This window comes from Hippocampus zosterae, chromosome 11 (genome assembly GCF_025434085.1).
Source record: "Hippocampus zosterae strain Florida chromosome 11, ASM2543408v3, whole genome shotgun sequence".
Lineage (NCBI taxonomy): Eukaryota > Metazoa > Chordata > Actinopteri > Syngnathiformes > Syngnathidae > Hippocampus > Hippocampus zosterae.
This window is the reverse complement of record NC_067461.1, coordinates 16671777-16687347: the sequence shown is the minus strand read 5'-3', so window position 1 is coordinate 16687347 and position 15571 is coordinate 16671777. Positions and strand designations below refer to the sequence as shown.

The following is a 15571-nucleotide window of genomic DNA, read 5'->3' as shown; positions in this document are numbered from 1 at the left end:
TTCATTTTGTTCCTTAAGTAGGTGCCCTTTTTATATATTTTTTAAAGAAATAAAAATAAATGTTCAGAATAAGCAAAGTTGTTGTGTCTATTTACAGAATATACATGCACTCACACTTCTTGAAATGGTTTTAATTTTGTTTAAATAAAAGATGAATGCATCCATATTCATATTCAGGGTATCAAATGTTGTACATTTTCACCATGTGCTGTTGGACCTTTACATTTTGCACCCAGGCCAAAATACAGCATACCTTTACAAGTGTCCCATTACTTAGGATTATTATACGGGCTGCCGTGGCTCACAAGATAGAGCGAAGGGACCCTCTGTTAGAATTTCACTATGTCCAAGTCATGTGTCGTTGTCTCCTCAGGGCAAGATGTTTACTTCACCCACCTTGCCTCCAGTGCCACTCACACTGGTCTACGAGTGGACGTAAATGCGGTTGGAGAGGCAGTAGGCGCACAATGGCAGCCGCGCTTCAGTCAGCCTGCCCTTGGCTGCATGCGTATCTAACCGCAACCAGCGTGTGAATGTGCGAGTGCATGAAAAAAATATCCATTGTGGTCACTTTCAGTGGGCGGGGCATTACGCTGCTGTCAATTGCCATCAAGGTATTCTGCAGTGTTCTGCTACATCGCCTTAGAGATGAAGTGGATAACATGTTGAGGGAAGAGCAAGCCGGTTTCAGGAAGGGAAGGTCTTACGCCGAACAGATCTTTACCCTTCGAAACATCATAGAGCAGTGCCAAGAACTTCAGATACCACTCATGATCAACTATATCGATTTCAAGAAAGCCTTCGACAGCCTCCACCAGGAGTCACTGTGGCAGATCGTCCAGCTGTATGGTGTACCCCTCAAGTACATCAACATCTTCAGGTCATTATACCACAACTCAACCTGTTGTGTCAAAACCAACAGTGGCACAACCGATGATTTTGACATTGTCACTGGTGTAAGACAGAGTTGCATTCTGTCAAGCTACGCCTCTATATGTCAGTGGTTATCCCAACAGCGATTTACGCTTTGTGAGACATGGATGAAGACAGCCAACATAACCAACAAGTTAGATGTCTTCCATCGGCGTTGCCTGAGATCCATCCTGAGGATCTCATGGAGAGACCACGTCACCAACGAGGAGGTGATGAAGAAGGCAGGAGTGGCTGAACTGTCAGACATTGTCTCTGAAAGGAGAAGGAAAATGATCGGCCACGTACTCCGACTGCCAAGAGAGAGACCGGCAAGTGTGGCCATGGACTGGATGCCAGAGGGTGGAAAGAGGAAGAGAGGTAGGCCAAAGAAGACGTGGAGACAGACTGCCAAAGAAGACCTCAGTGAGATGGCTGTCAGCTGGCATGGGGCAAGAAGGGTCGCCAGTGACCGGACCAAATGGAGGAAACTCGTCGCCCAATGTTCCAAATAGGAACGGGCGGAACTAACTAACTAAACTAACTAACACTTTTAGTGTTACAGAAAAGTGCCGTATAAATCGGATACAGTACTGTTGTCATTATAAATTGTGGTGTTGAATTGGATGAAAGCTGAATACTGACTACCAAACCGTTCTGCTGTTACAATGCAGATAACATTACCGCTATAAAATGTGTTCATTATAACATTTCTACTTCAGATGAATTTTATATGAATATCATTTGCTTTTAAAGATTGTCTATCAGGGAAAATTTATTAGATTACTCATCCTCCCCCTCATTACATGTTATGTCTTGTGATTTGTTGTAACTGTCATGTGCTTATTTATGTGCTGGGGACTTTTTTTTTATCCTGGACTTAAATTATCCTCAGAAGAGGATAGTTTGAGCGTGTTTTTTTCCCCTCTCCCTACCTTGTGGTTTCCTTTCTGAACTCTGACTGTAAATTTCCCCATTGCGGGACAAATGAAGGATATCCTAGTTACTTATTTTCCGCGCTATAAAGTCACACCTAAAATCATTCAATTATATAATCCGATGCGCCTTACAGTGCGGAAAATATGGTATTCTTGGACTTTCTCCACTAAAATATTATTTTCCACAATATTGCTACTTGAACAAACACCAGAAAGTGAATACATTTTCTTTACGGAGTAAAACACAAACAAACCTCCTTGGTGATGTTACCATGGAGAAGGGCTTCAATATGTAACCGTGACAACAGCTGAGGTATGAAAGCCTTGAGTCGCGGGAGAGTTACATCTGCAATACAGATCACAGCTATCATTCGAAGAGCAACGTCATAATGAAATGACTCACTTTCGGCCAAAGAACAAGCCGTTAAAGAAAATTGAGCTCAACTAATGCATTTGAAGATGTATATGAGGGGTCTCAAACTCAATTTATGTGGGGGCTGGGGTATAGAATCTGAGTGTGTCTGGGCCACATCAAGTATTCCACAAAAAAGAGGTTCAGGTATTAAAAAAAAGATGATAGTAAGCGTATACCTTTAAGCCACATTTATAGCAGAGAACTCCATTTGGTTATCGGAGTAAAAGGTCAGCTATTACCACATTCCAGAAATTTGAAAATGTCACTCTTTAAGTTGCTGTCTTTCTTGTTTTATATATATATTTATTTATGTTGAAAAAGTATTATCTCACCTTCTAGAGCATCTCTGAGTTCATCTTTGGTCCAGGCCACCTCAGTCATGAGTAGACGAAGGTAGTACATGGCGTGCTGGTGCGGTTGTTCTGCTCTGAAATTATTCAGAGACCTCATGTACTGCAGAAAGAAATGGAGAAAAAATGTGAGCACAGCGAACACTGCGGTTTACAATCTCCTAGAGCGGGCTGGCTAGAACAGAGTAATGGTGTTTATGACAATAGTAATTACCGCTTCCTTGATGATGTCGAACCGCTTCTCATCGATCTCAAACGTGGCCATCTTCTCAATGATCTTCTTCAAAAGGATGTCCTGCTTGTCATTGTAACCTTTAACAGAGAGCTGGCGCAGTGACAGAGTAGATGGTTTAACAGGATCATTGTGGGTGTCAAATATTGGATTTATTCATTTAGGAATATGATGGTCATCTCCTGGCCTATGAAGGACTATTGGGTCTGGAGACAAGACGGGATGAACAAAATGGCCTCTCAACAGCTGATGTACACAGTCTGTTGAACGAGAAATTAAGTCTCTCATTATCAGATTTGTTTTTGGATACCTGATCTTGTTATAGTCAAATATATAACTTTCAACATAGTTGTATTCCGCTATAGGGAGAAAGGAACATCCATTGCAAGTAAGAGTGGGGTTTTTTTTCGATGCAAATGCACAATTTAATAATGGCAGAAGCGAGGAGAGAAAAAAGGGCGACTGAAACAGGACAAAGTGCCATCTACATCCTTCAAGACCCATCCCGATTCAGCAATCACACCAATTTCTACCCGCATCACAAAGTCCCTTGGTTGACAGACATGTGGTAAAAGTCTCTATCTCTAATATCATTAACCTTGACAAATGGCCACTCTGATACTGCTGACTGCAATCTATTAGGCACAGGTCACAGATACACCAACAGACTGTCCCCAAGGAGAGACCACCATCATTTTGAGAGGTTGTTAATTATCAATACGAGCAGATTATGGTAGAGATGCCCAAATCCGGTGCTTGTTGTGTATGTTTCCCTCATCCAACAGATCCATCTCAAATGCACGGCTCATCAGCAAACTTTGCAGAAGCCTGATAACGATCCTGATCATTGGAATGAGTTGTGTTGGAGGAGGGAAACGTAAAACAGACTGGATAGCTATTAAGGACCGCATTTGGGCAGCTGTTGATAAGCGGGAACGGATTACTCCAAACAGTGCAGAATGTTAGTAATAGAGGGGACAAGTCTGTTGTAGTCAGGTAAAAACATTTTATTGGCATTTGTTAATAGTAAAACCGCAAATTTCTAAATTTTAAGGAGCTCTTTGTCTTGTTAGGTGTGGAGAATGTGCCGTAACAAGGAAAACAAATTGCAGTTACTTGTAAGCAAAGTGAATTAAGCAGATTTGAATTCTAAAAAGGAAAACCAAAACTATGTCAATGCTAGTTTTAAAATGTTTTACAATACATTGGTGGTTAACCTTTTACAATTGTGTGACCACTGATGTTAAAAAATAGATTCTTTACGACTGTAAAAAATTGTGTTCTGTGATGTGAAACGTTGCCTGTATATACAGTAAAAGTTTTTGACACATTATTTCTATTTATGTAATGATCGAAACGTCACGATATATATGAACCTCATGATAAGTTAATTATCACAATATTGTGGGGAGGTTGACAATATAAGCTCACAATTCTGGATAAAAACTCAAAATACTGCTCAATTTTTTCCAGGATATTAGGAAAAGCACAATTATGTTTTTATAGATAATAGCAGCAGTGACAAAGATAGGCCAGCCAGTGATTTTATTGTCATGTACAGTATTCCTATTGCCCCAGCGGCGCAAAATATCATGGCCTTTGTAGGTCACAATGCAGGTTTGGCTGAAGGTGAAAAGTAAGGCAGAGATGTGCTACTTTTAACTCATTCAGTACGAGCCAATTCTGGACCAAGTATGAAAAGACGTTTAAAAATGTCATTGGGAGTGAATGAGTTAATAATGTAATGTGACGTGAGGATACCATTACAACTTTAATTGCACGATATAGCCTTTATCGTTAAATCCCTACTATTAACACCTAAATTGGAATATCCCAGAAAGGATTGTGTTCGACCACAGAGGTTGCACTGTAAAACAAACCACGGTAATACAATGTGGGCAGGTATCTTGTCTTAAGTACAAAAAAACCCCTCAAAATGACATGAATCTAAATTTTTGGACTTTAATTTGAACCCAGAGCCTGAACCTCTGTATAGATTCTTCCCATCAACCTCCAACTGGATTTTAGCTTGAGTTTAATTCCTACAACCTGGAATTGATTCCACTATAGGTTCAAAACATTTTCATTTATTTGAATAGGTTTACAAAGGCCTTCGTGTATCCATTTTTATTTGGCAAAAAAAGTTAGTTTATAATGCTGTGAGGGACTGAAAGCCCCATTTTTAAAATACATGCTGTAATGCAACGGCCAGCAAAATCTCATTACAGAACCCTCCAGCTTAGAAACCATAGCAACTACAACAAACCAAAGTGAGCGGGGACAAGCAAGCAATTTTACTTTCACACTTGAAATGCCTCAAAAACGACAGACCACAACACTTGCTCCACTTGTCTGCAGGACTCAGACGTCTTACTCACTAGGATGGCATTCATCCCGGAGGCTAGGCCATATACCAGCCCTGCCAGGCGGGCTGCATATGTATACTCTCTTAAATCATTCTTCAGTAACCTGAGCAACAGGTCGGTCATATTGCAGTGCAGCGGATTTGCATATAAATAGCGACTACAGAAGGGAGGGGCGGGGACAAAAACAACAAGACAGTTTATGAGAAGGAGAGACATGACGTGAAGAATGACAGGAAGAGTATGTATATGCAGCCTCATTACTGGCTTTGTGTCCCGCATAAACATCTGGAGAAGTCTCATCTTACTTTGTTAGATTCACAGCACAGGTACAGTATAACAAAAACAACAACAGCAATGCTGTGCCTGACGTTGTGATGCACAAGGGAAAGGATTCATAGGAATTAATGTTTTGGGGGAGGTGAACGATTAAAAAAGGGGAGGGGATTGATGAAGGATGAACAGATGTGCATAGAACAAAAGCTATAATGACACAAGCCAGGTCTAGTTTGCGGAGATCAATTCTGTACTTGAACTACCACATGGAAGTTTTTGGGTGTAATAGAAAAAGTGCTGGTATGTTATTTTTCACAATTAATGCCACTGAGGTATGGCTGAGCCACTATAGCCCAGTCGAGGGAAGTGTAGGAGGTTTGGGATGTAACACGAACCTTAGAGTGAGGGAATCTGAATACTTACATACATCCCATAGACGGTATTCTGAAGGTCATAGTTCAAACCAGCTAGTTCGGCTGCATATGCATACTCGTTGAGGGAGTCTTTTAGAAGCTCCAGGTATAAATAAGCCATGTTACAATGTAATGGGTCCACGTATGCAAAAGGGCTGTAGAAAAATAGCAGAGGTCAAAGAAAGAAAGTGCACTGACTACAAATTACAATGCTTTGCTTTGGTGGCCAAAGAAGCTAAAGCCAGGAAAAAAAGAATATGAAGACAATGTAATGTTATTAACTTTAGCACTGACAATTTGGTTCCACATTAAAATGTTGCCTGCTATGAACCATCCAATAGTAAAATGATCAAATAAAAAAAATATATACCGGTACTTGATATTAAAGTCAGCAGTTGTTAAATCTAGAAAGAATAGTCCTGCTCATTCATGTGAAAGCTACATTTTGAACGCAACTGTAAGTTTCCTTTAAATTATTTTGAGAATTTGGGAAATATTTATTGTCATAGTACAAATATTGTTGTCTCGTGTCAGCATTTGTATGAAAACTGACATTCCAACAGACTGCATAGAAGAAGAAAAAAAAGAGGGCTGCAAAATTAGCGCTTGTCTGCTTTTGCTTCTGAGCTTCCCATGATGCAACGTTCTGGGATATTTTCCATGGGTAACGTTCTCTGGGTTATGTTACGAAAACAGAAAAAAGGAGTGAAAGCAGTTTTTTCTGATGCTATTATCACCAACTAATCCATAAATGAACTATTTCATGTTCTCATAGAAGAAGCGGTAATTTTACTGGGTACTTTGCTATTTGTGACATTTCCATCAGCAACTAAATTATTACATACCTGAAGAACTCAAAGTTCAGACATGCTTTGGGAAGAAAGAATTTGTCATCCTGCTTGAACCACACCTTGCTCATTGCTGTGTCCTAAAAGAAGACAGAAACGCGTTTCATTTTGATGCACCGTGATCACAAATGCAGAAACACAGAGAATCCAGTTCCAGTTCAAACTAATTGTGCAATAATAAAATATACCGTCGGCATTATTTTAGCAAACAGCATCACTCATTGGAATTTTTTTTATGTAATCTGCAGTTAAAATCTGACTGCTTGAGTAAGGTATGAACATATGAAAGGTGGCTTTAATGTCAAAACAGCAGCAAACCCACTTGCCTTGATTAAAACAGGGACGGCAGGAGAATCTTTCTCAAGAGGGTAAATTTCCAAGTTGGTCGGAATGAACTCATTTTTCATTGGTAACTTGAACTTGCCGTTGAGGTCCGCACCGGCCCATTTCTGAAACACATACACGACTTAATCTGATGTCATTCATCAAAATCATTTCTCTCAAGAAGAAGAATACCACTGCCTGCACAGTGATTTGCTCGGCACTGTATTTGCAGTGATTCACCTTGATGGTCTCCTCAGAGATAGCCTCCTGTTTGTACTGTGTACCATACCATTCTTCTGCCTTGTCTGTCCGTCCGTCAAATGATTTTGAAACCAAAACAACCCTGGAAAGAGAATACTTTCAGAACTGTGTCATTATAAGCAATTCAGTGTTGCAGCCAGATTAGCAGGAAAGTGGTAGAATATATACATGAGTATTGCCATTATGTCCGTCTACATGTTCTGCTCCGATGTTTGTGTTCCAATAGCTATTGCATAAAGGGTACGATAACTATGACTAAGAATGCTTGTCAATAGCGATTTGCAGTAGACGTTGGCGTTAAGCTAATGGACCATTCTTAAGGCAATATTGCTTTGTTGTTTTAAATACCTGTAATTGGTTTATTTTGACTGTAGTCTTTTGAACCACGGTTTCAACAATCACGCAGGGGCAAAAACAATTGTTTCTAAGCTCTAGAAACAGGTATTTTTATGCACAGACAATGGGTTGCATGCTTATAATGGCACTTGGGATGTACAAATGGTTACAATTCTAAGGGCCATGATTGACAGCGGATGTACAAAAGAGTTTTTTCGATTTGTAGAAAATGGAGGTAGACTTTTTTTTCTCAATTCTAAGTATTCTTGCACTCACCGGACATATTCTGGTCTCAGCTTGTCCAGCACCATCTCAATTAAGTCTGGCCTGAAATCTTCTAAAAGATACTCTGCAGCTAGAACCTCTTCAAGTGGGTAATACTGAAAAACACACAAAATATTATCATAAACACATTTGTGTCACACATCCTGGGAGTTAAGAGCAGCATCGGGGGCTGGTGACAGTCAGGACGTGAGCCACAACAAGCTGTAACATTACTCGATGAAACCAACTTTTGCACAAAGAAAGGACACCTACATGTAGTAAACCAGACACCTTGGAGGTGTAGCCACGGGGTCGCTCCTTGTCTTTAAACCGGAAGGCTACCTTGTTTAAATCCTGTAGAGGAACACAAAACATTGATAGCTCAGAATCATAGTATCAGTGAGATTAAACAAACTAAGTTTGTTTGTTTGTTTGTTTTAATTCAAAACAACATTTATTAAATAATGTGTATAATACTGTCGTTACTTTGCACTCCTGAAACACCCACTCCTGAGGTCCCTCTGTGCGCAATTTCTGGATATATTGGAACATGTGAAAAATAATGTCCTCCACGTGCACTGTAAGGGACAGCCACATGATGAGGTTATTTACAATTCAGATTCTTCCACAAACACCACACTGGAAAACACTCCATAGCCAAATATCAAGAACTACTTACAAAGGCCTTCTTCTGTCAAGTCTACATTGATGATGAAGAACATGAATCCTCTGGCTCCTTCTTTTTGACCTCCAACAAGTGTATTCACCCATCCTGAACACAATGACAATATCACTGCTTATGTACTCACTTTTGATGTATCGCTATGTGGACATTTCATGTTCCCTACCTTTACTTTTTAGTTCGGATAACAAACTTCCAGGTCCTTCATGACCTATCAGATGTCCCAGATAATGCCCTGGGTTTGACTTATAGTATTTCTGCAGGTCTGGGATGGGGAACGTCACATACAGATTCCTTATGTCTTTTATGGGCACCACTTTGTAGAATTGCTGGAACAATAAACAGGAATATAAATAGATTTTTTTAATTCATCAGAAAACAATAAATATAGACATAAATCAACAGCATGGGTAAACAACAGATTCTGACTTTTAGATATTCATCTTGAAAGGGGTGATCAGGAAATTCCGGGATCGGCACATTCTTGTTCTCTACTTCTGCAAATAACTTGACCACCATAGAAGTCAGCTCATCTAGCGATTCTGTGGGTAAGAACATGATTTAACACTTAAATTCGTTGAAAAAAAAAAAAAACTTTTGACTACCGGTACATTCTTTTAATCATTCATTTACTGAACCACTTATCATCTTCCCTCAACAGAGTATCAACAAAGTGATACTCTGTGTATTTTCTTTCAAATAAATTATCATAAAATGCCATTTAACTTGTGAAACATGAACTTGTCCCTCGAGCCTTTATTTTAGGATGTTCATTGGTTTGCACTCCATCAAGAGGCGCATTGAGGTAAAGTTATTTTGATACTAAAGACTGAGCACACCTTGCATATGAACACCAACCCAACCCTTTGCATTGTATAGTTGTGCAGTATTTTCTTAATTCACTTAATTTGTTCAAACATTCAATGAAGATTTATTATCTACCTTCCAACTTTAGGAATTAAAAAGCAATAAAGATACGGGCAGAAATTTAAGAAGTCAGGTCAATTAATCGGTATCATTAAAAAAATCATAAGACGAGTTGCTGTAGATATTGTGCTGTAAATCACTAAACACATTTGTCTCTTACAAAAAAGAAATAATCTAAATAAATAAAACAATTAAATTAATAATAAATAAAAGTCTTCCTCTGTGTTGCCTTACCTCTTCCTAAAACACAGAGGCCCATTAGATTAGAGGAGTAATATGTCGAGTGAAACTCAAGGAGTTCCTGGCGGACATCAATGCCGTCATTAGACGGTCTCGTCTCAAGGGTCAACTTGTTACCTAGAGCAGAGGAGTACAGGTATATTGTATTTATTTCTTGAGCACACTGAAATGAAAGGTGAACTAAAAATGTGTCTTCACAGAAATTTGTCTTTACAGGGGTTTAACACACAATATAAATTAGAATGCAGTGTTTTGACAAGTAGGGCTGGTATAGAACTTGATATTGTGAAGATTTTTTTTGGGGGGGGGGGCTTCCCCATTGTTAAATTGTTAAATCTTCTAACACAAAGCTGTTTTGGGACACCTAAAAACTATGGATCTGATCTTCATAATGAAATTGTTATATCATTTTCAACACCGATAAGCGCTTTGTTACAGCTGCAGCGTGTGAAAGCGCTATATAATTAAAGATGTATTAGATTGTACTGCTGTACAGAGTCACATTGTGAGTGCGGGAGCCTATCCCAGTTGACTTTGAACTGGTCGTTAGTAAGTCACAGGGCACACGCATTCACAACCACACTAAGCCGGAACCGATCCCACGCTGCTTGCTCACAAATCAAGCAAGTGGACCACTACACCATCGGCAATAAAGAAATTGTAAATAGCAAACTGGTGCAAATCACTGTTGTAGGAGAAAAAGGCAAGAACCAAACCTATCTACAACACAAAGGCGGGGCGGTATCAACTTTCTTCCAGGTGGTCTGTATGTACCATGTTACTGATTGAACACAAATAAAAACAAAATACAATCAATTGCAAACCATGTTCAACCTTTTTCGAACAAGACATACTGTAGGCTTAAATATCTTTGTGCTTCTCAAAATCTTTATTGCTGTTTATTTTTCAATTGCAACCAGCTACAATGGGCAAAGGTCTTCAAAGCAACAACAGAGTACGTTCATTTGTGAGAAGTCTACTCAAGAAGGGCTACCTGTTCCAAATTTACTGAAGGGGTGATTTGGGTTTCCAGTGGCCTTCTCTAGTTGAAAGAGCCTCCAAGCATCATTCATCAGGTTCTTGTCATGCTCAGAGTCCACAGCGTTCACCTCACGGTCTTTACAGCTCTCGTCAAACAACGGGCAGAGGAAGAACTGGGCAAACCTATACAGATTACAACATGACAATTGATGCGATCACCATACAGAAGACACTTACAAGACACAATAACTTAATATAATACTACTATATGTTAGTAATAGCGTACAGTTGGGAATGCCATTTTAAAGCACTGAAGTGAAGATTTTTTTTAATTATAAGCCAAATCCATTTTGTGAAATAAGGTTGACAGCAACTCTGCGTATACATAAAAAGTGCAGAGAAAAATTAAGGAAATGAAAAGCAAATATTCTCTTTTAATGTTAATTGTAAATTTACATCAACATGTGGTAGACATCATTAATATTTCATTATTAACTGTAGCCTACACTATTATTTTCTCAGGGCACCAGATGGGCCACGCATCTCACCGGCAGTGGACAACAATTAGACAATTTCACAAACAGACGCCAGCTAGAATAACCTTCATTTATAAAGATGGTAATCCACTCTGTTGAGTGAGTGCTTTTTCACCACGGCTGATACATGATAGATATGACAACAGTCCCCTGTAAAGTGAGGAGTGTCACCTTCACTCTAAGAGTAAAATGGACGGTTTCCAGTGGGGGTGGGAGCTCCATCAGTGGTTTGAAAATTGTGACTCTTAAAAAAGATGGTCTGGGATCGTGGATTCAAAGTGGCAAAATAAAGACAAAAAAGAACAAATGATTAGAGAAAATATTGACCAACGATTCATTTTTACATCGCGTGGACAACAGGGAGAGTGCCTCTGGATTGGCAGACCGGGGTGGTAGTCCCTCTTTTTAAAAAGGGGGACCGGAGGGTGTGTTCCAACTACAGAGGGATCACACTCCTCAGCCTCCCTGGTAAGGTCTATTCAGGGGTGCTGGAGAGGAGGGTCCGTCAGGAAGTCGAGCCTCAGATTGAGGAGGAGCAGTGTGGTTTTCGTCCCGGCCGTGGAACAGTGGACCAGCTCTACACCCTTAGCAGGGTCCTTGAGGGTATGTGGGAATTCGCCCAACCAGTCTACATGTGTTTTGTGGACTTGGAGAAGGCGTTTGACCGTGTCCCTCGGGGAGTTCTGTGGGGGGTGCTTCGTGGGTATGGGGTACCGAATCCCCTGATACGGGCTGTTCGGTCACTATACCACCGATGTCAGAGTTCGGTTCGCATTGCCGGCAGTAAGTCGGAATCGTTTCCAGTGGAGGTAGGACTCCGCCAAGGCTGCCCTTTGTCGCCGATTCTGTTCATAACCTTTATGGACAGAATTTCTAGGCGCAGCCGAAGCGTTGAGGGGGTCCGTTTTGGGGGCCTCAGTATTTCATCCCTGCTTTTTGCAGATGATGTGGTGCTGTTGGCTCCTTCAAACAGGGCTCTCCAACTCTCACTGGAGCGTTTCGCAGCCGAGTGTGAAGCGGTTGGGATGAAAATCAGCACCTCCAAATCTGAAACCATGGTCCTCAGTCGGAAAAGGGTGGAGTGCCCCCTCCGGGTCGGGGAGGAGATCTTACCCCAAGTGGAGGAGTTCAAGTATCTTGGGGTCTTGTTCACGAGTGGGGGTAGGAGGGAGCGGGAGATCGACAGGCGGATCGGTGCAGCGTCTGCTGTGATGCGGACGTTGTATCGGTCTGTCGTGGTGAAGAAGGAGCTGAGCCAAAAGGCGAAGCTCTCAATTTACCGGTCGATCTACGTCCCAACCCTCACCTATGGTCACGAGCTATGGGTCGTGACCGAAAGAACGAGATCCCGGATACAAGCGGCTGAAATGAGTTTTCTTCGCAGGGTGTCCGGGCTCTCCCTTAGAGATAAGGTTAGAAGCTCGGTCATCCGGGAGGGGCTCAGAGTCGAGCCGCTTCTCCTCCACATCGAGAGGAGCCAGATGAGGTGGCTTGGGCATCTGATTCGGATGCCTCCTGAGCGCCTCCCCGGTGAGGTGTTCCGGTCATGTCCCACCGGGAGGAGACCCAGAGGAAGACCCAGGACACGCTGGAGAGACTATGTCACCCAGCTGGCCTGGGAACGCCTCGGGATCCCCCGGGGAGAGCTGGAAGAAGTAGCTAGGGAGAGGGAAGTCTGGGCTTCCCTGCTAAAGCTGTTGCCCCCGCGACCCGGCCCCGGATAAGCGGTAGATGATGGATGGATGGATGGATGGATGGATTCATTTTTACACTTCACCGATTAATTTTTAAAATACTGCATTGAGAATGCATGATCATATGAATTATGCTACCGGAGCAATCTGTATTAAAACAATACTATGACAAAAATGAACAAAATACAACAATAACAAACAATGAGGCACCATGCTTGTTATTGTTTCTTAATAATTTGGCTGGTTCCTGGTTCACGGAAGATGACAAACAGACAAGCTAGAGGTGACATCTGCAAGGGATTCTTTAAGGAGACTAAATAGTTTTTGACAGATGAAACATAATTAAATATCAAAAACAATTGTAAATGGCACAGCCACCTTATCTATATCTGCGAATGCAAACACTTTGTTTTTCTACTTTATTTCTCCCCACAATCTTGCTGCTGTAGACTGTAAACGTCCCCAGTGTGGGACAAATAAAATATATCTTATTTATCTGACCTTGGATAAGCAGTAGAAAATGGATGAATGGATGGAAATATAATCAAATAAATAGCCGATTACCTATCGAGAGCTCCTTGTAAGTGCTCATGAGACACATCAAAGTAGTAGTTAGTGTGCTCTCCACTGGTGAAGGCATTGGAACTGCCAGCATGCTCACTCAAAAACTGGCTGTACTCATTCTCTTTCGGGTACTTCTTTGTCCCCAGGAACAGCATGTGTTCACAGAAGTGCGCCAGGCCTGCGATGTTCACCGGGTCGGATAACGAACCTGAAATTTGAAGGTAAAAAGATCCCTGAGATACAGTCAAACAAGCTGTGGATACATTTTCAATTTGAATATTCTCTACATGGAATTAGTTGGTTATGTTGGCACGTCTTTATGATGCACACCACTAATATGCTACACCACAGCACACATACCGGTACATGCAAATATAGATTTTGTGACTAAGCTTTTTCCATTCCAAAACCTAACAGAAGTAGGCATATCTAAAACTAACAACTGACAAAAGATTAACGCCAACTGAAGTGCCTTTATTGAGGAATGAGTAATAAAGCTGGCGGCTATATTGCACAACAATATACTTCATTCCTTACCGATGTGGACATCCAAAGCAGCGGAGGATTTGTCTGTTGTTGGGTCACTGATGAGCATGGCCCTCAATCCATTGTTAAACTCCAGGCCCCTGTAAACTCGCTTGTCCTCAGGAGAGCGAACTATGTCTGTGACCACACTTTTCAGAGCTGGGTCAGTCATTCTGAGTGGAGAAGATGGCACCAGCCTAGAATAAAAACAATGACAATGTATAGTATGAGCACATATATTCATACATATTCATTCATTCATTCATTCATCTTCCGTACCGCTTGATCCTCACTAGGGTCGCGGGGGGTGCTGGAGCCCATCCCAGCCGTCTCCGGGCAGTAGGCGGGGGACACCCTGAATCGGTTGCCAGCCAATCGCAGGGCACACAGAGACGAACAACCATCCACGCTCACACTCACACCTAGGGACAATTTAGAGTGTTCAATCAGCCTGCCACGCATGTTTTTGGAATGTGGGAGGAAACCGGAGCACCCGGAGAAAACCCACGCAGGCCCGGGGAGAACATGCAAACTCCACACAGGGAGGCCGGAGCTGGAATCGAACCCGGTACCTCTGCACTGTGAAGCCGACGTGCTAACCACTGGAGTACCGGGCCGCCTATTCATACATATACAAAGCCAAATTCCAATGAAGTTGGGATGTTGTGTAAAATACATCTTTATCTGTAATAAAATATGAGCAGACTACAATGATTTGCAAATCATTTTGCATCTATACTTGACTGAAGACAAGACAAAGACAAGATATTCAATGTTTAACCCTGGAGAACCCACTGGGTCATATTTGGCCCCTATAAATTCTGCCCTTGAATCCCAAAGGGTCAGATTTGGTCCTAATCCTAAATTAGCATTAAAGCATTGATTATTTGAAAAAAACATATTTTGGTGTGAACATATAGGAGTCATTTAATGTATAATTCATCATTTTCGAAAGAAGAAAAATGTTCTTGGGTTCTCCAGGATTAAACTGATGAACTATGCTTTTTGGATGTATTGTGTTGTAGTGTATTATGACAAATATTCACCCATTAATGGATTTTATCTTCTGTGGTCCATAATACATTCAAAATATTCAGAGAACCTGGGGAAATCTCTGCACTTAAGCGGCAAGGCCGAAAACCATAATTGAATGGAAAATCCTCCTGGATCCCCCGCACCCTGCCCACCACCTTTTTCCAGCTACTCCCCTCAGGCAGGCGCTACAGATCCATGCGCACCAAATCCAGCAGACACTTAAACAGCTTCTTCCCTCTAGCCATTAACTCCCTAAACAGTCACTGACGTAGTCACTCTTCTTGTACTACAAATACTGCTACTGGTCACTCTAAAATGGTTCAATGATTTTCTGCACCAACTGTACAAACTGTCATAGTATTGCATTCTACCACTGATCACTTTAGCTCTGCTTGATACTTTACACATTGTCTCACAGTTGTCACTGGGTGGTGCCACATTCTCCATGTTACAACAGC

At 41.3% G+C, this 15571-nt stretch overlaps 1 protein-coding gene across 2 annotated transcripts in view; it reads right to left on the bottom strand.

Moving 5' to 3' along the window:
- Positions 1-15571, bottom strand: part of ide (insulin-degrading enzyme) — a 28721-nt gene that overhangs the window by 11704 nt on the left and 1446 nt on the right. For both annotated transcript variants that reach the window (XM_052081359.1, XM_052081360.1), the window contains exons 2-18: positions 14091-14275; positions 13554-13761; positions 10773-10942; positions 9773-9895; positions 9041-9153; positions 8778-8940; positions 8609-8701; positions 8416-8507; positions 8203-8283; positions 7942-8045; positions 7309-7411; positions 7071-7193; positions 6742-6824; positions 5907-6051; positions 2827-2937; positions 2595-2715; positions 2102-2193 (exon numbers count right to left, since the gene is read on the bottom strand). In XM_052081359.1, coding sequence (XP_051937319.1) covers positions 2102-2193; positions 2595-2715; positions 2827-2937; positions 5907-6051; positions 6742-6824; positions 7071-7193; positions 7309-7411; positions 7942-8045; positions 8203-8283; positions 8416-8507; positions 8609-8701; positions 8778-8940; positions 9041-9153; positions 9773-9895; positions 10773-10942; positions 13554-13761; positions 14091-14275 — 2110 coding nt within the window. The remainder of the gene's footprint in view (positions 1-2101; positions 2194-2594; positions 2716-2826; positions 2938-5906; positions 6052-6741; positions 6825-7070; positions 7194-7308; positions 7412-7941; positions 8046-8202; positions 8284-8415; positions 8508-8608; positions 8702-8777; positions 8941-9040; positions 9154-9772; positions 9896-10772; positions 10943-13553; positions 13762-14090; positions 14276-15571) is intronic.